At 66.1% G+C, this 21,830-nt stretch overlaps 3 protein-coding genes and 1 pseudogene across 4 annotated transcripts in view; 2 read left to right on the top strand and 2 right to left on the bottom strand.

Moving 5' to 3' along the window:
- Positions 1-270, bottom strand: part of MYBPC2 (myosin binding protein C2) — a 30,984-nt gene extending 30,714 nt beyond the window's left edge. For both annotated transcript variants that reach the window (XM_065658189.1, XM_065658188.1), the window contains exon 1: positions 180-270. In XM_065658189.1, the coding sequence (XP_065514261.1) occupies positions 180-201 (22 nt within the window). In that variant the 5' untranslated portion in view covers positions 202-270. The remainder of the gene's footprint in view (positions 1-179) is intronic.
- Positions 271-856: 586 nt separating this feature from the next.
- Positions 857-14,762, bottom strand: LOC136002953 (splicing factor, arginine/serine-rich 19-like). The gene is given in 12 exon segments (XM_065658191.1): positions 857-1,225; positions 1,325-1,453; positions 6,044-6,295; positions 6,297-6,334; positions 6,804-6,886; positions 6,973-9,933; positions 10,353-10,480; positions 10,930-11,021; positions 11,130-11,200; positions 12,185-12,239; positions 13,399-13,545; positions 14,714-14,762. Coding segments are annotated over 11 exon segments (4,242 nt in total). The 5' UTR covers positions 13,531-13,545; positions 14,714-14,762; the 3' UTR covers positions 857-924.
- On the top strand, positions 3,992-4,100 carry LOC136002955 (5S ribosomal RNA; annotated as a pseudogene).
- A 1,813-nt stretch (positions 14,763-16,575) lies between the features above and the next one.
- LOC136002954 (ras-related protein R-Ras-like) lies at positions 16,576-21,639 on the top strand. Its single transcript, XM_065658192.1, has 6 exons — positions 16,576-16,747; positions 17,594-17,681; positions 17,781-17,883; positions 19,060-19,168; positions 20,489-20,607; positions 21,525-21,639. The coding sequence occupies exons 1-6, from the start codon at positions 16,601-16,603 to the stop codon at positions 21,613-21,615; spliced, it is 657 nt and encodes a 218-aa protein (XP_065514264.1). The 5' UTR covers positions 16,576-16,600; the 3' UTR covers positions 21,616-21,639.
- Positions 21,640-21,830: the final 191 nt, after the last annotated feature.

Raw genomic sequence — 21,830 nt, 5'->3', positions numbered from 1 at the left:
ATTGCTCCCTGGGTAATTAATTGCTCCCCAGTAATTGCTCCCCAGTAATTACCCCCCAGTAATGACCCCCTAGTAATTGCTCCCCAGTAATTAACTCCTCCCCAGTAATTACCCCCCCAGTAATTGCCCCCCGGGTAATTAATTGCCCCCACCCCGGGTAATTAACGCCCCCCCCTTACCGGCCTTGCTGGGCTCGGGCATCGCTGCGCTGGGGCTGTGGGGCCACAACTGCCCGGGGGGGGCCCGCGGCCCCTTTAAATACCGACACCCCCCCCCCCGAGAGTGGCCCCGCCCCCCCCCACGACACCCCCCCCCCCATGACATGGGGACAAGTGGGGACAAGTGGGGACAAGTGGGGACAAGTGGGGACAGGACCCCCCCCGAAGTGGGGACCCCCCCCGCAAAGTGGGGATCCCCCCCCCCCGCAAAGGTGTGACTCCCCCTCCCAAAGTGGGGGGGGGGGGGGGGGCTGAAACCCAACCCGGTCAGTGCCCCCCCCCCCGGGGATTTGGTGACATTCGGTGACTAATCCCAGGACATGGCAGGGCGGGGGGGGGACACACATGGGACACCCTGGTGGTGGCACCGCCCCCCCCACCATGGGACAGTCCTGCGTGTCCCCCCCACCCTGGGGACACCCCTGGGCCCATTCTCCCCCATCCCCATCGATAAACCCCCCCCCCCCAGCACCCCAAAAATAAACCTCCCCCCCCAGCCCCTTGTCTACCCCCCCCCCCCAAAATTCCTGCCCCCAATCAAGGGTCTCAAGCTCCTCAGTGCCCTCCCAGCCACCCCAAATTTGGGGTCACAGTGTCATCCCCCCCCCAAAAAAGACAAAGAGTCGGAGCAGCAGTCGAGTGTCTAAAGGCGTTTTATGGAGGATTTGGGGGTCCGGGGGGGGCGCTCTGGGGTGGGGGGGCCATGCTAAATAAGTAAAACCAAATTTGGGGGGGGGTGGGGGGGTGGGGGGGTGTGCAGAAATGGGGGGGGCCCCCCCGTATTTACAATGAAACCGGGGGAGGGGATGTCAGAGCGGGGGGAGGGGCAGGGGGGCTTTGTCCAGGGCCCCCCCCAGCTCTTTGGGGGCCCCCCCCGGGTTGGGGGGCTCCTCGGTGCCCCCCCCGCGGCGCCCCCGCTTCCGGAAATACTTGTAGCGCTGGACATAAGCCCGGACCAGGTTGTTGACCTTGACCGGGTTGATCTCCCCGCTGCGGCTGTGGCAGATCTGGGGGGACACGCGGGGGTCAGGGGGGGGACACGGGGGCCGGGGGGGTGGCCCAAGGTGTCCCCCCCCAGCCCGCTGTCCCCCCCCCGCCCCCGGCACCTTGTGCACGGCCTTGCGCAGGATGTCCTTGTACTCGTCCTTGGTGATCTCCTTCTTCTGGTAGAACGGCTTGATGGCCAACTTGACCTCCTCCACCGCCCGCTCCTGCGTGTGCAGCTTCTGCAGGTACTGCGGGGACACGGGGACATCAGGGGACACGGGGGGACAGGGGACATGGGGGGACATGGGGACATCAGGGGACATGGTGACATCAGGGGACATGGGGGGACATGGGGACATGAGGGGACATGGGGACATGGGGGGACATGGGGGGACATGGGGACATGGGGGGACATGGGGGGACATGGGGGGACACAACTTGACCTCCTCCACCGCCCGCTCCTGCGTGTGCAGCTTCTGCAGGTACTGCGGGGACACGGGGACATCAGGGGACATGGGGGACATGGGGGGACAGGGGTAGGACAGGGGGACATGGGGACATCAGGGGACACGGGCCAGCAGGGGGTGCCACAGCACCCACGTGAGCCGGCGCCACCGCCATTGTCACCACCGCGGGACGTCCCCATGAGCACCATGGCCGTGGCTGAGACAGGACGTCCTTGTCACCAACCCGGGATGTCCCTGTCACCGCCATGACCATCGACAACATGGGACGTCCTTGTCACTGACTCAGGATGTCCCCGTCACCACCATGACCATCACCAAGGGACGTCCTTGTCATTGACAATGGGATGGCCCTGTCACCACCATGACCGTCACCACCACCCCAGGATGTCCCTGTGCCCCCCCCACAGCTGTCACCATGTCCCCATGACCACCAGACACCACCAATCTGAGGTGTCCTTGTCACTTATGTGAAAGGTCCCTGGCGCCCTCATGACCATCAACCACAGGGGATGTCCCCATGATCACCACGGCCGTCACCACCATGGGATGTCCCTGTCACCACCATGGCCATAACAACCACGGGATGTCCCCATTCCCACCATGGCCGTCACCACCACGGGATGTCCCCGTCACCACCATGGCCATAACAACCACGGGATGTCCCCGTCACCACCACAGCCGTCACCACCACGGGATGTCCCCGTCACCACCATGGCCGTCACCACCATGGGATGTCCCTGTCACCACCATGGCCATCACCACCACGGGATGTCCCCGTCACCACCATGGCCATAACAACCACGGGATGTCCCCGTCACCGCCACGGCCATAACAACCATGGGATGTCCCCGTCACCACCATGGCCATAACAACCACGGGATGTCCCTGTCACCACCATGGCCGTCACCACCATGGGATGTCCCTGTCACCACCACGGCCGTCACCACCATGGGATGTCCCCGTCACCACCATGGCCATAACAACCACGGGATGTCCCTGTCACCACCATGGCCGTCACCACCATGGGATGTCCCTGTCACCACCATGGCCATAACAACCATGGGATGTCCCCATCACCACCATGGCCGTCACCACCATGGGATGTCCCTGTCACCACCATGGCCATAACCATGGGATGTCCCTGTCACCACCATGGCCATAACAACCATGGGATGTCCCTGTCACCACCACGGCCATAACAACCATGGGATGTCCCCATCACCACCACGGCCGTCACCACCATGGGATGTCCCTGTCACCACCATGGCCATAACAACCACGGGATGTCCCTGTCACCACCACGGCCATCACCACCATGGCACATCCCTGCCACCACCATGACCAACATGGGATGTCCCCACCGTGGAACGCCCGTGCCACTGATGCGCGATGTCCCTGTCACCGACAGGGGATGTCCCTGTCATGACCGTGACCATCACTGACACGCAACATCCCCACCGCTGTCTCAGGGTGTCCCCGTCACCGCTGTCCCCGTCACCACCACATCACAACTGTTCCTGTCACCAGCGTCTCCAACGTCACCTCCCGCCCGGGACGTCCCTGTCATCAGTGTCCCCGATGACGGGTGTCGCAACTGTCCCCAGCACCCCAGGACACCCTTGTCACCACCGTCCCCATGACCACCCCCAGCAGATGTGTCCCCACTGCAGCGTCACCCGTCACCCCCCGTCCTTGTCACTACGGGCCACCCTGTGCCACCCCGGCCCTGTCACAGGCACACGGTCCCCACGGGACACGTCCCTTGCCTTTGTCCCCATCGCCACGGGACACCCTGTCGTGTACTGACAAGGATCAGACGAGACCAGTTCCTCCAGCCCCAGCATTGTCAAAGGCTAAAACATCGCAGCGGATGATACATTGAGGGGATAGAGCGACTGTCACCCCGTTTGCTGGTGACACCGAACTGGGAGGAGCAGCTGGCACTGGGAGGCTGTACGGCCGTCCAGAGACCTGGGCAGGCTGGGGAGCTGGGCGGGGAGAAACTTAATGGAATAGAACAAGGGCAGGGGTAGAGTGTTGCATCTGGGCAGGAACAGCCCCGGGTTCCAGTATAGGTTGGGGAACGAGCTGTTGGAGCAGTGAAAAGGGACCCGGGGGTCCTGGGGACAGCAGGGTGACCATGAGCCAGCACTGGGCCCTTGTGGCCAGGAAGGCCAATGGCACCTGGGGTGGATTAGAAGGGGGGTGCTCAGTAGGTCGGAGAGGTTCTCCTGCCCCTCTCCTCTGCCCCTGAAAAAAGGGTTTAGTTCAGATACTATCAGGGTATACTTGGGGAATATATATATGTATAGAGAGAGTATATACAGCCATAGCACCCTGAGAACACCTGATCTCGGAAGCTAAGCAGGGTCGGGCCCGGTTAGTACTTGGATGGGAGACCAGGTGGGAACAGCAGGTGCTGTGGGCTGAGCCAGCACTGGATCCTGATCTCGGAAGCTAAGCAGGGTCGGGCCCGGTTAGTATGTGGATGGGTGACCAGCTGGGACCACCGGGTGCTGTGGGCTGGGCCAGCACTGGGCCCTTGTGGCCAGGAAGGCCAGTGGGACCTGGGGTGGATCAGAAGGGGGTGCTCAGTAGGTCCAGAGGTTCTGCTGCCCCTCTGCTCTGCCCTGGTGGGACCACATCTGGAATATTGTGTCCAGTTCTGGGCCCCTCAGTTCCAGAAGGACAGGGAACTGTTGAGAGAGTCCAGCGCAGCCACGAAGATGCTGCAGGGAGTGGAGCATCTCCCGTGTGAGGAAAGGCTGAGGAGCTGGGGCTCTGGAGCTGGAGAAGAGGAGACTGAGGGGGGACTCATTCATGGGGATCAATAAGGAAAGGGGGAGTGTCAGGAGGATGGAGCCAGGCTCTTCTGGGTGACAACCAGTGACAGGACAAGGGGCAATGGGTGCAAACTGGAACACAGGAGGTTCCACTTAAATTTGAGAAGAAACTTGTTCCCGGTGAGGGTGCCAGAGCCTGGCCCAGGCTGCCCAGGGAGGTTGTGGAGTCTCCTCCTCTGGATTCATTCCAACCCGCCTGGTTCTGTGTAACCTCACCTGGGTGTTCCTGCTCCGGCGGGGGGATCAGACTGGATGAGTTTTCGGGGTCCCTTCCCACCCCTGACATTCTGTGATTCAGTATAGGGTGAACTGCGATTTACATATCAACGACAAGCTAACGAGCCCCAGCCCAGGCCGGCTGGCGATACCAGAAGTGGGGGACGTGCCGGAGGGCCCACAGCTCCACCTTCTGATATGCCCAACATGGCACAAAAAGGGGAAAAGCTGAGACCCTTCAACATGGCCTGACACTTGTCAAGACTTGTCTAGACTTGACTTGTCTAGACTTGACGTGTCAAGACCTGTCAAGACGGTCTAGACCTGTCAAGACTGTCTAGACTTGACGTGTCAAGACCTGTCAAGACGGTCTAGACCTGTCAAGACTGTCTAGACTTGACGTGTCAAGACCTGTCAAGACGGTCTAGACCTGACCTGTCAAGACGGTCTAGACCTGACCTGTCAAGACGGTCTAGACCTGTCAAGACGGTCTAGACTTGACCTGTCAAGACGGTCTAGACCTGTCAAGATTGTCTAGACTTGACCTGTCAAGACCTGTCAAGAGCTGTCAAGATTGTCTAGACCTGTCAAGATTGTCTAGACTTGACTTGTCTAGACTTGTCAAGACTCTCTCTCATATCTCAGTTTGTATCTTACTCTCTTTCTCTCTTACACCTTAGTTTTCCTTCCCTCTCTCCCCCTCTCTCTCTTTTTTGAACGTATAAAAGTAACATCATTTTAAGCTCTGCCATTCAAGTCCTGGTAAGTTTTGTATTACAGCCACAAACGGTTGCCAATCCATTGCTTGTGGAAGGACTTTTGCTGTCAATGCATTGATAAGTTCTGTGATATCATAAAATACTTTTGCCAAGTCACCCATCGCTGTAATTAGTATTTTCCACCACGTGCTTTTAGTAAAACTCGTAATTCAATTGGAGCCCTGGAACGATTGTCTGCCACTCACTCCGCGTTACCGTGCAGAATTAACCAGACTTAATTAACCTTCATCCCATCAGTTGGGACGGGACAACCCCACGTCTGCAGAATTAACCCAGAGTTAATTAACCCTCATCCCATTGGTTGGGACGGGACACCCCATGGCCCCCGTGACCACCCCCAGCAGATGTGTCCCCACCGCAGCGTCACCCGTCACCCCCCGTCCTTGTGACTACAGGCCACCCCGTGTCACCCCGGCCCTGTCACATGCACACGGTCCCCATGGGACACCACCCTCGCTTATGTCCCCATCGCCACAGGACACCCCACTTCCCCCCGCAACGGGATGCCCCATGTCCCCCCCGTCCCCGCTGACCTTGTCAGTGTCCCCTCGTCCCTCGGAGGTGACGCTCCCGTCCCTTTTGCCACCCTCAGTGCCAGACGAGGTGCCGTAGAGGGTGGGGGGGGCTCCCCCGGAACTGCCCCCCGCCGGCCCCCCCAAACCCGGCAGCCCCGTGGGGGTGGGGGGCGCCGAGGGCCCCCCCGGCAGGGGCAGAGCCCCGTGCAGCAGGTACGGGGGGGGGATATGGGGAACTGGGGGGGGTGCGGTGGATGTGGGGGGCTGGGGGGGGCCCAGCGGGGGCGGCGCCTTCGTGTGGCTCAGGATCTGCAAGAAGGGGGAGAGACAGGGGGGTCTGTAGGGGGGCACTCCTGGGGTGTGGGGGGCACCCCCAGTTTGGGGGGGGCACCCCTGGTTTGGAGCAGACACCCCTGGGGTGGGGGGGCACCCCGGTTTTGGGGGGGCACCCCTGGGGGATCTGCACACCCTCCCGGATGCGACGTGGGGACGTGGGGGTGGCCCAGTACCAGGTGTCCTCTTGGGGGGGACACCCCCCATTGGGTTTCTGTCCCCTCATGGGGGTGACAGTCCCTTTAGGGGGGTGACAGTGCCCCCCCACCCCAAGTTCACACCCCCTCTCGGGGGTCCCTGTCCCCTCAGGGGGGTGACCATTCCCTCCAGGGCTGTGCACACCCCCGCGGTGACTGTCCCCAATCAGGGGTGACCGTCCCCAATCAGGGGTGACCGTCCCCACCCAGGGGGGTGTCCCCATCCCCACCCGGGGGGGTGTCCCCACCTGGTTGGTGGCCTGGATCAGCTCCTGCGCCTTGGCCCGGCTGGCCAGGTTGGCCTCTTCCATCTTGAACAGCAACGCCGTCACTGCGGGGACACCCGGCAGCGTTGGGGACACACACACACACACCCCCCACCCATATCCCCCCTCCACGTCCCCAAGTGCCACCTACGCGCCAACACGCCGCTGGTGGCACAATCCACGCCGCCCTGCAGGTTCCAGGTCACTGGTGCCGCCGCGGGACGTCCCGGTTCCTCCTTGGCCTCCGAGCGGCTGTCGGCTTCGGGTTCTGCCCGGGGGGGGTCCCCACTGACCGCGCCCCCCGACACCGGCGTCACCGTCACTGTGGGGGGACCTCCAGCCCCACCGGGACCCACCGGCCCCTCCTCGGGGAGGAAGGACACGTCGGGGGTCTTGCAGCTGCTGTCGACCGTCTGCGAGTCAGGCGTCAGCTCCCGCTCAGCCGCCGGCGTCGCCGGCGTCACCGGCGTCACCGTTGTGACCGTCACCTTCGAGTGGGGCGATGTGGGGGGTTTGGGGCTGCCCCCCGACTTCTCCGAGCCCGACCAGGCGGGTTCTGGTTTGGGGGGCAGGCGGATTTGGGGGCTGCCGGTGCCCTGGCTGCAGCTGTCGGCCTTGGACTTCTTCAGCGCACCCTTGACCTTGGTCTTCCTCTTCTTCCTTGCCTCGGCGCCGCCCTTGGCCTTCCCGCCCGGCCCTTTGGCCTTTTTCAGCCCCGTCTTGACCTTGGCGGCTTTGACTTTCTTGACCTTGACCCCCGCGTCCTTGGCGGGCTCAGTTTTGCCCCCGACCTTGACCTCGGCCGCCGCTTTCTCCTCAGCTTTGAGGAAAGGCGCCCGGTTCTCGGCATCGCGGCTGAACTTGACGCCGATGGAGCCGCCGGTGCCGGTGCCGCCGTCCTTCCCCGCGGCCGTGGTGGAGCTGACGCCCTCACGGATCAGAACGGCCACCTTGGACTTGACCTTGCGGGACGGGGGGGGCTTCGCCGCGACTCCCTCCCCTCCATCCTTGTGCCCTTTGCTCTTTCGCAGGGTTTTCTCCCTCTCCGCCCGCGGCACCTTCTCCTTCTCCATCTTTGCCGGTGCCGCCGGGGGGGGCCCAGGAGTCTCTTTAAACTTTTTCTTGTATTTTTCGCGCGGGGGGGGACGCTCCTCGGGGCGGCTTCGCTTCCGCTCCTTCTCCTTCTTCCCCTCGGCGGGACGCGCGTCCCCTTTGCCGCCACTCCCCCGGCTGGAAATTTCTTGGGGTTCACGGTCGGAAAACCCCTCGAAGCTCAAGCCCTCGGAGTCGTACAGAACCTCGCGCTTGGCCGGCTCGGGCGAGTCCTGGCGCCGGCTCACGGTGATGGTGCGTTTGATGGCGAAGAGGTCGGCATCGCTCAGCTCCTGCACCGAGGGCGGCACTGCGCCGCGCCGCGCCGCACTGTCCCCCGCTTTCTCCGCCTTGGGGTCCCCCGCGGCCTCACGGGACGGCCGGCGGGACGGGCGCCGCTCCCGTGACCGTGACTTCTTCTTCTTCTTGCCGTCGCCGCGGCGCTTGTCCTTGCGGCGCCGCGGCCGCTCGCCGCTGCCCGACCGGCGGCTCCGGCGCTTGTCCCGCGAGCGTGACCGGCGGCCGCGCGACCAGGACCGGCGGCGGGAGCGGGAGCGCGACCCACGGCGCCGGTGCCGCTCTTTGGTTTTGGGGGGGGGCTCGGGCGGTTTTTTGCCCCCCCAGGCCGCCCCGGCGCGCTCGCGGGAGCGTTTGGGTTTCTTGCGGGAGGCGGCGGAGGGTGAGCGCGGCGAGGGGGGCGCGCGCAGCCGGCGCTGGCTCAGGATCTTGCGGCGCAGGTCGGGGCCCCCCCCTGATTTCCAGCGTGGGTCGGGCTGGGAGTCAGCGCCGAAATCGCCGCCGTCATCTGAATCGGCATGAAGGGACAGGAAATCGTCGCCCTCCGGGAGGCGGGGGGGGCGCGGATCGGCCCCCCGCCCGCGCCCGCGGAACAACCGCAATGGGCTGAACCGCTCGTCCTCGGGCTGCACGATCTCCCCCTCCTCGATCTCCGAGTCACCCCCCGGGACCCCCCATTCACGGCGGGCGCGGTGCCGGGGGGTGGGTTTGGCAGCGCGGGGCTGGGGGGGCGGCGCTTTGGGGGGGTTTCCGGCGGCGACGACCTCCAGCGAGACTTTGCCGTCCAGTTTGGGGTGCGCGTCGCTCTCCGGGCGGCTCTTGGAAGCCAAATCCACCACGAAGACGCGGCGTCGCGGCTCCGGGGCAGGTGCATCAGGATGGGGCGACGCTTCATCTTCATCCTCCTCGTCCTCATCCTCCTCGGGCAGCGTTGAGTCGGCGCCGGGGGGGTTCTGTGGGGCCGGGGGGGCCGTGTCGGGCTCCTTCTCAAAGTCTTGGCTCAGGCTGTTGTCATCGTAGATACCGGCCAAGGTCTCCGAGATGCGGCTGATGCTGTGGGACACGTCCGGGCGAGCGCTGGCGGCTTCCTCCTCCTCTTCTTCCTCCTCTTCTTCCTCCTCTTCTTCCTCCTCTTCTTCCTCCTCTTCCTCATCCGGGCTGGGGCTGCTGCGGGACGAGCTGGGGTTGGAGCCGGTGGGGTCAAACGGGTCGTACTTCTGGTCCTGCCGCCCTTCGGCCTCTTTGGCGGGGGGGGAAGAGGAGGTGCCGTAGGCAAAGTCGCCCCCCCCGGCGTTGTCCTCGTCGGTGGGGTGGAAAGGATCATAAATATCCAGGGACGGGGAGCGGGGGCGGCAGGCGGGGGGGTCAGGATGCGAGGAGGAGGAGGAAGAAGAGGAAGAGCGGGAGGAGGAGGAGGAGGAGGAGGAGGAATCGGGTTTTTCCAGGGCGGCACCGGGCGGTTGTGTCCGCGCTGGCTCGTCCCGCGCCGCGGGGGGGCCCTGGGGCCGCTGGTGTTGGTGTTGGTGATGCTGCTGCCCCCCCGGAGCGGCCGCACGGGGACCCCGGGGGCGCCGGGGCCGGCCCGGCGGGGTTGCGGGGGGCACGCGGCGGGTCCGGTGGGGCGGCCGTGGGGCGGCCGTGGGGGGCCCGGCCGGGGGGCCCGGGGGGGCTGGGGGGCGAGCGGGGAGGCGCCAGCGGCGAGTGGACGAGATGGGGACGGGGCCTGGGGGGGGGGACAGCGGGTCAGGGACCCACAGTGTCCCCCCAGTGCCCCACAGCACCCCACATTCCCCCACAATGCCCCATGTCCCCCCACAGCACCCCCCAATGCCCATGTCCCTCCACATCCCGCCCTGCGTCCCTCCCAATGCCCCATGTCACCCCACATCCTGCCCCGCATCCCCCACAATGCCCCGTGTCCCCCCACATCCCGCCCCACGGACCCCCCCACCCAGTGCTCCATGTCCCCCCACATCCCCCTCTCAGGATACCCCTGATTCTCCACGTTCCCCCACCAGGGAACCCCCCCAACACCCCATGCCCCCCAAGTGCCATTTCTCCCCACTCCAGGCACTCCCCTAATGCCCCACGTCCCCCCTCCGCCCCACGTACCCCCCAAGTCCGCCCCCCCACGCCCCCCACCTCCTTTGGGGGCCCTCCAGGGCCGGTCGCGCCGCAGCAGCCCCGATGCGGCCGCCACAGCCCCCAGGTCGCCCACGCGAACCTCGGCCACCAGCTCCAGCTCCTCATCCTCGGCGTCCCCGTCCCCGCTGCGCGACGGCAAAGTGGGGGGTCAGGGGGGCCCCAGGCGCCCAGGACCCCCCCTCTGCCCCACACCGGGGGGGACCCAGGCATCCGGGTGTCCCTCCTCACAAGGGAACCCAGGCACCTGCTGCCCCCCTACAAGAGGACCCTTTATCCCAAAAGGGACCCAGGCGTCCGGCTGTCCTACTCCCCCACAAAAAAGGGACCCAGGCATCCGGCTGTCCTGCTCCCCCACAAAAAAGGGACCCAGGCGTCCGGCTGTCCTGCTCCTCCAGAAAAAAAGGACCCAGATGTTTGCCTGACACCCCGTTACGCTTTCAAGGGGAACCCTCTTCCCCCCACACCCCGAAGCGACCCAGCCATCCAGCTTCTCCGCTCCTCTCCTGCAAGGGACCCAGGTGTCCGGGTGCTCCCCTTCCCCCACCCAAAAGAGACCCAGGCGTCCAGTGCTCACCCCCCCGCGGCGCTGCCCATGAGGAGCTGTGTCCGCAGCGAGGTCACGCAACTCTGCTGCAGCTGGTCCAGCCCCGCCGCGGCCTCCCACGCCTGTTTGGGGAGAAAAACACCAGAAACGGGTCACTGGGGGCTCCTCCAGGTCAGCACCCCCGGGGCAGAGCTGTGCTGGGGTGTACTGGGATGGACTGGGACGCTCACCGGGCTGCCCTCGGGGCGGGGTCCCCAGCACCAGCGCTGCGGCACCGGCACCGTCCTCTTCCTCACGGCATCTGGGAGGGGAGAGCGAGGGGGACACGGTGTCAGCAGCAGGGAGTGCGGGGACAGGGACGGGACAGGGACGGGACAGGGGACAGGGATGGGATGTGGGGACGGGGACAGGATGGGGGGACATGGCAAGGGGCGGGGGGACAGGGATGGGACATGGGGACATAGATAGGACAGGGGGACAGGGACGGGACAGGGGAACACAGTGAGGGGTGGGGGGGCAGGACAAGTGGACAGAGACAGAACGTGGGGACAGGGACGCGACAGGGGCACAGAGACAAGAGCACATGCACGAGGGGACACAGTGAGGGTTGGGGGAACAGGTACAGGATGTAAGAACAGAGATGGCAGAACATGGTGAGGCACAGGGGGACAGGGATGGGGACAAGGACGGGGTGACAAGGACAGTATGTGGAGACAGGAACGGGGGGACAGGGACGGGACAGGATCTGGGGACGGGACGTGAGGATAGAACGGGACAGGGACGGGACAGGGATGAGAGCACATGGTGAGGGGCGGGGGGACAGGGACAGGGGTCAGGACACGGGGACAGGATGTGGGGACAGGAATGGGACAGGGACAGGACATAGGGACGGGACGTGGGGACACGGACAGGACAGGGGGACAGGGACACAGGGACAGGACACGGGGACAGGGATGAGAGAACGTGGCGACGGGTGGGGGGACAGGGATGGAGAGAGGGACGGGACGTGGGGACACAGCCAGCACCGTGGGGGGATAGGGACAGACCCCCCAGGCTGTGACACCAGAGGGAACATGGGGACAGACCCCCCCAGCCCCATGGACGTGGGGGGACATGGGAACAGTTCCAGCCCCTCCAGGGGACACGAGGACAGTGCCCACCCTTCCAGGGGACATCGGGACAGCACCAGCCCCCCCAGGGGACAACGGGACAGTTCCACCCCCCCAGGTGACACGGGGACAGTTCCACCCCCCCCAGGTGACAACCCCTCCAGAACTGTCCCTACCTTTGCCCCCAGCCCAGCCCGGGAAGCTGCCGCAAACCACGCGCTGCAGGGTCTTCTGTGGGGACAACAGGGGGGACCCCAAAAACCCGTCAGGGGGTCACAGACCCCCCCCCCCCCATCTCCCCCAACCCCCCAAGAGGGTCACAGACCCTCCCATCTCCCCCAAACACCCATCGGGGGATCACAGATCCCCCAACTCCCCCAAAACTCCCATTAGGGGTTCACAGAAGCCGCCAACCTCCCCAAGGGGTCACAGACCCCCCCATGCCCCCCAAACCCCCCCCAGGGGGGTCACAGACCCCCAACCCCCCTAAACCCCCTTTAGGGGGTCACAGCACCCCCCAACCTCCCCAAGGGGTCACAGACCCCCCCATGCCCCCCAAACCCCCCCCCAGGGGGGTCACAGACCCCCAACCCCCCTAAACCCCCTTTAGGGGGTCACAGACCCCCCAAACTCCCATTAGGGGGTCACAGCACCCCCCAACCTCTCCAAGGGGTCACAGACCCCTCATGCCCCCCAAACCCCCCTCAGGGGGGTCACAGACCCCCAACCCCCCTAAACCCCCTTTAGGGGGTCACAGCACCCCCCAACCTCTCCAAGGGGTCACAGACCCCCCCATGCCCCCCAAAACCCCCCCAAGGAGGGTCACAGACCCCCCAACCCTCCCAACCTTCCATCAGGGGGTCACAGACCCCCTGCCTCCCAAACCCCCATCAGGGGGGTCACAGACCCCCAACCCCCCTAAACCCCCTTTAGGGGGTCACAGCACCCCCCAACCTCCCCAAGGGGTCACAGACCCCCCCATGCCCCCCAAACCCCCCCCCAGGGGGGTCACAGACCCCCAACCCCCCTAAACCCCCTTTAGGGGGTCACAGACCCCCCAAACTCCCATTAGGGGGTCACAGCACCCCCCAATCTCTCCAAGGGGTCACAGACCCCTCATGCCCCCCAAACTCCCCTCAGGGGGATCACAGACCCCCAACCCCCCTAAACCCCCTTTAGGGGGTCACAGCACCCCCCAACCTCTCCAAGGGGTCACAGACCCCCCCATGCCCCCCAAAACCCCCCCAAGGGGGGTCACAGACCCCCCAACCCTCCCAACCCTCCATCAGGGGGTCACAGACCCCCTGCCTCCCAAACCCCCATCAGGGGGTCACAGACCCCCCAAACCCTCCGAACCCCCATCTGTGGGTCACGCCCCCCCCACTCTTACCACCAGGACCTGCCCGGGGCTCAGGGGCCCCTCAGGCTCCGGGGGGGCCCCCCCGGGTCGCCCCCCGTCCTCGCCGGGTCCCGCCGGCTCCTCCCGCCCCCCCGGGGGCCGCGGCTTCTCCTCCTCCTCCATGGGGCCAGTGCCAGCCTGGGGGGACAGGACACCCCAACTCTCGCCTCAGTTTCCCACTTTCCACCCCAATTCTGCTCCTTCTTCCCTTCGACGTCCCCCTTTTCTGCCCCAATTTTCTCCGCTCTTTTCCCAGCTCCACCATTCGCCCCGGTTTTCCGCCTTTTCTGCCCCAATCTGGTCCATTCTCATCCCAATTCCCCTGTTTTCTGACCCAATTCTGTTGCCATTTCCCCAGTTCTTCTCCTCTCAAACCCCTTTTACCCTCATTTCCCTCTCTTCTACCCCATTTTCCACCATTCCTCCCCCAACTCCCGTTTCTCACTCCAATTTCACTCTTTTTCGCCCCAATTCCGTTCTTCCTTACCCCAATCCTCCTTTTTTTAATCCCAAATCCCCTCTCCTTACCACGACCCTCTCATTTCCTGCCCTATTTTCCCACTTTTCCCCCCCAATTCCCCACTTTTCCATCCCCAGCTCCCGTTTCTCGCTCCAATTTCACTCTTTTTCGCCCCAATTCCGTTCTTCCTTACCCCAATCCTCCTTTTTTTAATCCCAAATCCCCTCTTCTTACCACGACCCTCTCATTTCCTGCCCTATTTTCCCACTTTTCCCCCCCAATTCCCCACTTTTCCCCCCCAATTCCCCACTTTTCCCCCCCAATTCCCACCATTCCTCCCCCAACTCCCGTTTCTCGCCCCCAATTTCACTCTTTTTCGCCCCGATCCCGTTCTTCCTCACCCCAACCCTTCTGTTTTCCCCCCAGCCCCCCTTTTCTCACCGCAACCCCCTCATTTTCTGCCCTATTCTCCCACTTCTCTGCCCCGTTCCCCCCAATTCCCCCCCCCCAGTTCCTCGCCCTTCTCTCATTCCTTTTCCTCCCCTCAAACCCCCTCCTTCCCCCCCCACCTCACCCCCATCGCCCTTTTTTTATTATTTATTCCCCGACCCCCCCCAAATTCCCGCCTTTTTACCTCAAACCCCCTCAGCACCCCCCGCCCCCCCCCCGGACTCCCCTCGCCCCCCCCAAACCCCCCATCCCGCCCCATTTCTCCCCTCCCCGCCCCCCCCAGGCCCCCGTTCTCCCCGTTTTCTCGCCGTTTTCTCCCCGTTCCTCCCGTTTTCTGCCCGTTACCCCCGTCCTACAGCGGCCGAACGGGCCCGGCCGCCCCCGCCGCCATCTTACCCGCTCGGCCGCGCGGGGCACGCCGGGAGCGCCGCCTGGCGGGCGGGAGGACCCGCGGCCCACAGCTCCCGGCGTGCCCCGCGCGCAGCGTTGCTGGGCAACGGGCGGGGTGGGCGGGGCCCGGGAGCAGGGGCCACGCCCCCTCTTTCACAACCACTCGTTGGTGGCCACGCCCCCTCTGGCCACGCCCCCAAGGGGAGCTCCGCCTCTCGGCCACGCCCTCCTCTTGGGCACGCCCTCCTCTTGGCCACGCCCCTATTGATCACGCTCCCTCTTGGCCACGCCCCCTCTTGGCCACGCCCCCTCACTTGGCCACGCCTCCGATGTTTTTACGGTGCTCTGTGCTGGATCTGGGTCAGGTTTTGGGGTGCAATGGGGCGGTTTTGGGGTGCTGGGGGGGTCAGGAGCTGGGGGGTGCAGGGGATGGTTTGGGGTGCTCTGTGCTGGATCCCAGTCCCATTTTGGGGTGCAATGGGGCTGTTTTGGGGTGTTGGGGGGGTCAGGAGCTGGGGGGTGCAGGGGATGTTTTGGGGTGCTCTGTGCTGGATCCCAGTCCCATTTTGGGGTGCAATGGGGCAGTTTTGGGGTGCTGGGGGGGTCAGGAGCTGGGGGGTGCAGGGGGTGTTTTGGGGTGCTCTGTGCTGGATCCCAGCCCCATTTTGGGGTGCAATGGGGCGGTTTTGGGGTGCTGGGGGGGTCAGGAGCTGGGGGGTGCAGGGGATGGTTTGGGGTGCTCTGTGCTGGATCCCAGTCCCATTTTGGGGTGCAATGGGGCAGTTTTGGGGTGCTGGGGGGGGTCAGGAGCTGGGGGGTGCAGGGGATGCTTTGGGGTGCTCTGTGCTGGATCTGGGTCAGGTTTTGGGGTGCAATGGGGCAGTTTTGGGGTGCTGGGGGGGGTCAGGAGCTGGGGGGTGCAGGGGGTGTTTTGGGGTGCTCTGTGCTGGATCCCAGTCCCATTTTGGGTGCAATGGGGCAGTTTTGGGGTGCTGGGGGGGTCAGGAGCTGGGGGGCGCAGGGGATGTTTTGGGGTGCTCTGTGCTGGATCCCAGTCCCATTTTGGGGTGCAATGGGGCAGTTTTGGGGTGCTGGGGGGGTCAGGAGCTGGGGGGCGCAGGGGATGTTTTGGGGTGCTCTGTGCTGGATCTGGGTCAGGTTTTGGGGTGCAATGGGGCGGTTTTGGGGTGCTGGGGGGGTCAGGAGCTGGGGGGTGCAGGGGGTGTTTTGGGGTGCTCTGTGCTGGATCCCAGTCCCATTTTGGGGTGCAATGGGGCGGTTTTGGGGTGCTGGGGGGGTCAGGAGCTGGGGGGCGCAGGGGATGTTTTGGGGTGCTCTGTGCTGGATCCCAGTCCCATTTTGGGGTGCAATGGGGCAGTTTTGTGGTGCTGGGGGGGTCAGGAGCTGGGGGGCGCAGGGGATGTTTTGGGGTGCTCTGTGCTGGATCTGGGTCAGGTTTTGGGGTGCAATGGGGCAGTTTTGGGGTGCTGGGGGGGGTCAGGAGCTGGGGGGCGCAGGGGATGTTTTGGGGTGCTCTGTGCTGGATCCCAGTCTCATTTTGGGGTGCAATGGGGCGGTTTTGGGGTGCTGGGGGGGTCAGGAGCTGGGGGGCGCAGGGGATGTTTTGGGGTGCTCTGTGCTGGATCCCAGTCCCATTTTGGGGTGCTCTGTGCTGGATCTGGGTCAGGTTTTGGGGTGCAATGGGGCGGTTTGGAGGAGCTGTGGGCGGGGTCTCCCTCCTCTTTTGGCCACGCCCCTCCCGGCCACGCCCCCCCCCTCCGGTCCGGCTCGCCTTATAAGGCAGTGGCGCGCGCGCGCGGAGGGGAGGGGGGGGGCGTGGCTCTGCATATATTATGGCGTGGCCACGCCCACCGCGCCCCTCCCCGGTCCGGGATGGAGCGAAAGCGCCGGAGCGGAGGGAGCGGGGGATTTGGATTTGGGGGGGTCGGGGGCAGCGGGACCCCCCCCGAGCGGCTCCGCCTGGTCGTGCTGGGGGGCGGCGGAGTCGGGAAGAGCGCGCTGAGCGGCCGGTTTGTGCAGGTACCCACCCCCCCCCCCCCAAAGAGGGACACCCCAAAACTGGGACACCCCCCCCAAAACTGGGACACCCCCCCAAAACCGGGACCAACCCCCAGAGGTCCCCCCCACCCCCCCCAGGGGTCCCCAAAACCAGCCCCCACCCTCCAGAGGGCAAGGCACCCGGACGCCTGGGTCCCTCCTCACTTTGGGGGTTTGGGCACCCGGACGCCTGGGTCCCTCCTCACTTTGGGGGTTTGGGCACCCGGACGCCTGGGTCCCTCCTCACTTTGGGGGTTTGGGCACCCGGACGCCTGGGTCCCTCCTCACTTTGGGGTTTGGGCACCCGGACGCCTGGGTCCCTCCTCACTTTGGGAGGTTCGAGCACCCGGACGCCTGGGTCCCTCCTCACTTTGGGAGGTTTGGGCACCCGGACGCCTGGGTCCCTCCTCACTTTGGGGTTTGGGCACCCGGACGCCTGGGTCCCTCCTCACTTTGGGGTTTGGGCACCCGGACGCCTGGGTCCCCCCTCACTTTGGGGTTTGGGCACCCGGACGCCTGGGTCCCTCCTCACTTGGGGTTTGGGCACCCGGACGCCTGGGTCCCTGCTCACTATGGGGGTTTGGGCACCCGGACGCCTGGGTCCCTCCTCACTTTGGGAGGTTTGGGCACCCGGACGCCTGGGTCCCTCCTCACTTTGGGGTTTGGGCACCCGGACGCCTGGGTCCCTCCTCACTTTGGGTTTGGGCACCCGGACGCCTGGGTCCCTCCTCACTTTGGGGTTTGGGCACCCGGACGCCTGGGTCCCTCCTCACTTTGAGGGTTTGGGCACCCGGACGCCTGGGTCCCCACTCCCCCATCCCCCCCCAGTCCTACTTCATCCCCGACTACGACCCCACCATCGAGGATTCCTACACCAAACTCTGCACCATCGACGGGGTCCCCGCGCGCCTTGACAGTGAGTTGGGGGTCGCTCCCGGACGCCTGGGTCCCGCTGAGGATTTGGGGGACCCCCCCCCCCCCTCCCCGCCCCAGGTGACCCCCCCTCGTCCCGCAGTCGTGGACACGGCGGGGCAGGAGGAGTTCGGGGCGATGCGGGAGCAGCACCTGCGGGCGGGCGACGGATTCCTGCTCGTCTTCGCCATTAACGACCGCGGCAGGTGACGGGGGGGGGGGGCGCGGAGCACCCCAAAACTGGGCCCTAGCGCTCCCCCCAGCCCCCAAAAACTCGAGCGTTGCCCCTTCCCCACCCCTAAATTGCCCCCGGGTGCCTCACCCGCCTCATAACCCCCCAGCGCCCCAAAACTGCCCCGTTGCACCCCAAAATGGGACTGGGATCCAGCACAGAGCACCCCAAAACATCCCCTGTGCCCCCCAGCTCCTGACCCCCCCAGCACCTCAAAACTGCCCCATTGCACCCCAAAACCTGACCCAGATCCAGCACAGAGCACCCCAAAACATCCCCTGCACCCCCCAGCTCCTGACCCCCCAGCACCCCAAAACTGCCCCATTGCACCCCAAAACCTGACCCAGATCCAGCACAGAGCACCCCAAAACATCCCCTGCACCCCCCAGCTCCTGACCCCCCCAGCACCCCAAAACTGCCCCATTGCACCCCAAAACGGGACTGGGATCCAGCACAGAGCACCCCAAAACATCCCCTGCACCCCCCAGCTCCTGACCCCCCCTAGCACCCCAAAACCGCCCCATTGCACCCAAAATGGGACTGGGATCCAGCACAGAGCACCCCAAAACATCCCCTGCGCCCCCCAGCTCCTGACCCCCCCAGCACCCCAAAACCTGCTCCTGCACCCCCGTTCCTCACTCTGGGCCCCCCAAAACCTCCCGTGACCCCCCGATTCCTTCCCTGGAACCCCCGATCTGCCCCAGCCCCCCAGTTTCCAGGTGCTGTCCCCATGGGACCCCCAAAACTGGGACCCTCAAACTGGGACCCCCCAAAACTGGGACCCCCCAAGCCCCTTGGGACCCCAAACCAGGACCCCAAACTGGGACCCCCAAATCCAGGATCCTTAACAAATCCAGGACCCCCAACTGGGACCCCAAAACCCCCAGGACCCCAAACCGGAATCCCCACTTGGGACCCCCAAACCCGGGACCCCCACCTGGGACCCTCAAACCCACCCCGTGCACCCCAAAACCTGCACCCAGCCCCTCACGCTGCTCTGGACACCCCCAGCACCCCAAAACCTGCTCCTGCACCCCCATCCCTCACTCTGGGCCCCCCAAAACCTCCCGTGACCCCCGATTCCTTCCCCGGAAGCCCCGGTCTGCCCCAGCCCCCCAGTTTTGGCGCCAGCCCCCCGATTTTCGCCCAGTTTCCAGTTGCTGCCGCGGCTCCTGGGGCAGATCCTGCGGGTCAAGGACCGAGACGACGTCCCGGCCGTGCTGGTGGGGAACAAGGTCGACCTGCAGCCCCACAGACAGGTCCGGGACCCCCAAACCCCCCAGCCGGGACCCCCAGCCGGGACCCCAAAACCCCCAACCGGGACCCCCAACCGGGACCCCAACCGGGACCCCAAATCCCCCAACCGGGACCCCCAACGGGGACCCCAACCGGGATCCCAAAACCCCCCGGGACCCCCAAACCAACCAGGACCCCCAAACCCCTGGGACTCCCAACCGGGACCCCCAATGGGACCCCAATGGGACCCCCAAACCAACTGGGATGCCCAACCAGGACCTCCAACCAGGACCCCAAACCCCCCGGGACCCCCAAACCAACTGGGACCCCCAAACCCCTGGGACCCCCAATGGGACCCCAACGGGACCCCCAAACCCCCCAGGAGCCCCAACCAGGACCCCAAACCAGGACCCCAAACCCCCCAGGACCCCCAAACCAGCCAAGACCCCAAACCCCTGGGAACCCCCAATGGGACACCCAAACCCCCCGGGATCCCCAACCGGGACCCCCAATGGGACCCAAAACTGGGACCCCCAAAGGGACCCCAATGGGACCCCCAAACCAACTGGGATGCCCAACCAGGACCCCCAACCAGGACCCCAAACCCCCCGGGACCCCCAAACCCCCTGAGACCCCCAAACCAACAGGGACCCCAAACCCCTGGGACTCCCAACCGGGACCCCCAATGGGAACCCAATGGGACCCCCAAACCAACAGGGACCCCAAACCAGGACCCCAAACCAGGACCCCAAACCCCCCGGGACCCCCAAACCAGACAAGACCCCAAACCCCTGGGACTCCCAACCAGGACCCCCAATGGGACCCCAAACTGGGACCCCCAAAGGGACCCCAACGGGACCCCTAAACCCCCCAGGAGCTCCAGCCAGGACCCCCAACCAAGACCCCAAACCCCCTGGGACCCCCAAACCAGCCAAGACCCCAAACCCCTGGGACCCCCAATGGGACACCCGAACCCCCGGGACCCCCGAAGGGACCCCCAATGGGACCCCCAAACCAACCAGGATGCCCAACCAGGACCCCCAACCAGGACCCCGAACCCCCAGGACCCCCAACCTGGACCCCCAACCCCCCGAGGACCCCCAACCCAGGACCCCTGACCGGGACCCCAAACCGGGACCCTCAAAACCCCCAGGACCCCCAACCAAGCCCCCAAACCGCTGACCCCTGACCGGGCCCCCAGAGCCCCGGGACCCCCTGGACCCGGACTGCTTTCCACACGGATCTAAAAAAAGGGCAGGACAGGAAGTGCCCCCCGCCGCCGCGCCCGGAACAGGAAGTCCCGGCCCCGCGTGCGGGGGCGGCCATGTTGGGCGTGTCGGCAGGTGGGGCGGGACGAGGCCCAGGCCTTCGCGCGCCGCAGCCGCCTGCGCTACCTGGAGACGTCGGCCCGGACCCGGCTCAACGTGGACGAGGCGTTCGAGGGGCTGGTGCGCGACGTCAGGTGGGCGGGGCCAAAGGGTGGGCGGGGCCAGGGGTGGGTGGGGTCATCGAATGGGCGGGGCCAGGGGGTGGGCGGGGCCATGGGGTGGGCGGGGCCAGGGGTGGGTGGGGTCATCGAATGGGCGGGGCCAGGGGGTGGAAGGGGCCAGGGGGTGGGCGGGGCCATGGGGTGGGCGGGGCCAGGGGGTGGGAGGGGCCAAGGTTGGGCGAGGCCAGGGGGTGGGAGGGGGCAGGGGGTGGGCGGGGCCGGGGCCAAAGGGGTGGGCGGGGCCAAAGGGGTGGGCGGGCCCGTGGGTGGGCGGGGTCATAGGGGTGGGCGAGGTCATAGAGTGGGCGGGACCAAAGGGGCGGGCGGGGCCATGGGGTGGGCGGGGCCATGGGGTGGGCGGGGGCCAAAGGGGTGGGCGGGGGCAGGGGTTGGGCGGGGCCATAGAGTGGGCGGGGCCATAGAGTGGGCGGGGGCCAAACGGGTGGGCTGGGCCAAGGGGTGGGCGGGGCCAAAGGGGTGGGCGAGGTCATAGAGTGGGCGGGGCCAAAGGGGTGGGCGGGGCAGGGGGGTGGGCGGGGTCAAGGGGTGGGCGGGGCCAAGGTGGGCGGGGTCATAGAGTGGGCAGGGGCCAAAGGGGTGGGCGGGTCCGGGGGGGTGGGTGGGGGTGTGGGCGGGGCCAAGGGGTGGGCAGAGTCATAGAGTGGGCGGGGCCAAGGGGTGGGCGGGTATTGGATGAGCAGGGCCATGGGTGGGCGGGGCCAAAGGGGTGGGCGGGGCCAGGGGGGTGGGCGGGGCCAAGAGGTGGGCAGGTATTGGATGAGCAGGGCCATGGGTGGGCGGGGCCAAAGGGGTGGGCGGGGCCAGGGGTGGGCGGGGCCGGTTCTTGCATCCTCCCCCCCCCCCCCCCCATGACCCCCCTCCCCCCGCAGGCGTTTCCGGGAGCAGCAGAAGCCGCCGCCCCCCCCCGCCCCCCCCCGCGGGAAGAGCCCCTCCCCCCGCTGCCCCTGCGCCCCCATCTGACCCCGCCCCCCTCTAAACCCCCTCCGGGGTGGGGGGGGGGGGCTCCGGGACCCCCCCCCTTCACTCCCCCCCCCACCTTCACTTTGGGGTCCCGGAGCCCCTCCCACCCCCCCTCCCCGAGCTCCCCCGTTTGGGTCCCCCATGTTATGGGGGGGCCCCCCCCCCCCGGCTTCACGCAGACACGTCCCCCCCAGGAGGGGGGACACGCGCAAACC

The sequence above is a fragment of the Caloenas nicobarica genome, unplaced genomic scaffold (assembly GCF_036013445.1).
Source record: "Caloenas nicobarica isolate bCalNic1 unplaced genomic scaffold, bCalNic1.hap1 Scaffold_83, whole genome shotgun sequence".
In the NCBI taxonomy this organism is placed as follows: Eukaryota; Metazoa; Chordata; class Aves; order Columbiformes; family Columbidae; genus Caloenas; species Caloenas nicobarica.
The sequence above is the reverse complement of the archived record's forward strand: the minus strand, read 5'-3'. Positions and strand labels throughout refer to the sequence as shown.

Bases quoted from the DNA above. Each gene is read 5' to 3' on its own strand.
- LOC136002954 (XM_065658192.1), top strand. From the start codon at position 16,601: ATGGAGCGAAAGCGCCGGAGCGGAGGGAGCGGGGGATTTGGATTTGGG. The intron at 16,748-17,593 runs GTACCCACCCCC...ATCCCCCCCCAG, and splicing joins TGAGCGGCCGGTTTGTGCAG to TCCTACTTCATCCCCGACTA. The intron at 17,682-17,780 runs GTGAGTTGGGGG...CTCGTCCCGCAG, and splicing joins GGTCCCCGCGCGCCTTGACA to TCGTGGACACGGCGGGGCAG.